This window comes from Camelina sativa, unplaced genomic scaffold (assembly GCF_000633955.1).
Source record: "Camelina sativa cultivar DH55 unplaced genomic scaffold, Cs unpScaffold07190, whole genome shotgun sequence".
Classification (NCBI taxonomy): domain Eukaryota; kingdom Viridiplantae; phylum Streptophyta; class Magnoliopsida; order Brassicales; family Brassicaceae; genus Camelina; species Camelina sativa.
The window spans coordinates 1-472 of record NW_010928262.1 but is presented as its reverse complement, the minus strand read 5'-3'; the positions used below and the strand labels follow the sequence as shown (position 1 = coordinate 472).

At 41.3% G+C, this 472-nt stretch overlaps 1 protein-coding gene across 1 annotated transcript; it reads right to left on the bottom strand.

Moving 5' to 3' along the window:
* Nucleotides 1-5: 5 nt before the first annotated feature.
* Nucleotides 6-467, bottom strand: LOC109131883 (probable LRR receptor-like serine/threonine-protein kinase RPK1; the record flags this gene model as incomplete). The annotated part of the gene is made up of 1 exon (XM_019243058.1): nt 6-467. A coding segment is annotated over one exon (462 nt), but the record flags the coding sequence as incomplete, so codon positions are not given.
* Nucleotides 468-472: the final 5 nt, after the last annotated feature.

The following is a 472-nucleotide window of genomic DNA, read 5'->3' as shown; positions in this document are numbered from 1 at the left end:
AACATAACAAGATTCGGATGCCTAACCATTTCAAGAGCCGAGATCTCAGCATGAAACTGTTGATCTCCTTGAAACCTCCCAACAGAGAGTCTTTTAACAGCAAACACATTCGTTGGAGACACCTCTGCTTTATAAGTCGAACCAAAACCACCATGACCAATACAGTTAGAGTTGCTGAAGTAACCAGTAGCTCTAACAATGATCTCATACGTCAGAGGGATACCAATGTCCACAAACACTTTAATCTCCTTGATCTCATCAACACGAATCTGAGAGTTTCGTTTCCATCTCTTCGTGTAGATGAACAAGAGCACAAGAACAAGAAGCACAAAGACAATTACTGAAGCTGACACAATCGAAGCAATCTCAATCGGATACAATCCAGATTTATCAGAGGAATCATCAGCAGCTGAGCTTGGACCAACTTCGTCTTCATCCTCATAACTCATAAGTCTCCTCCTAGAAACAACAT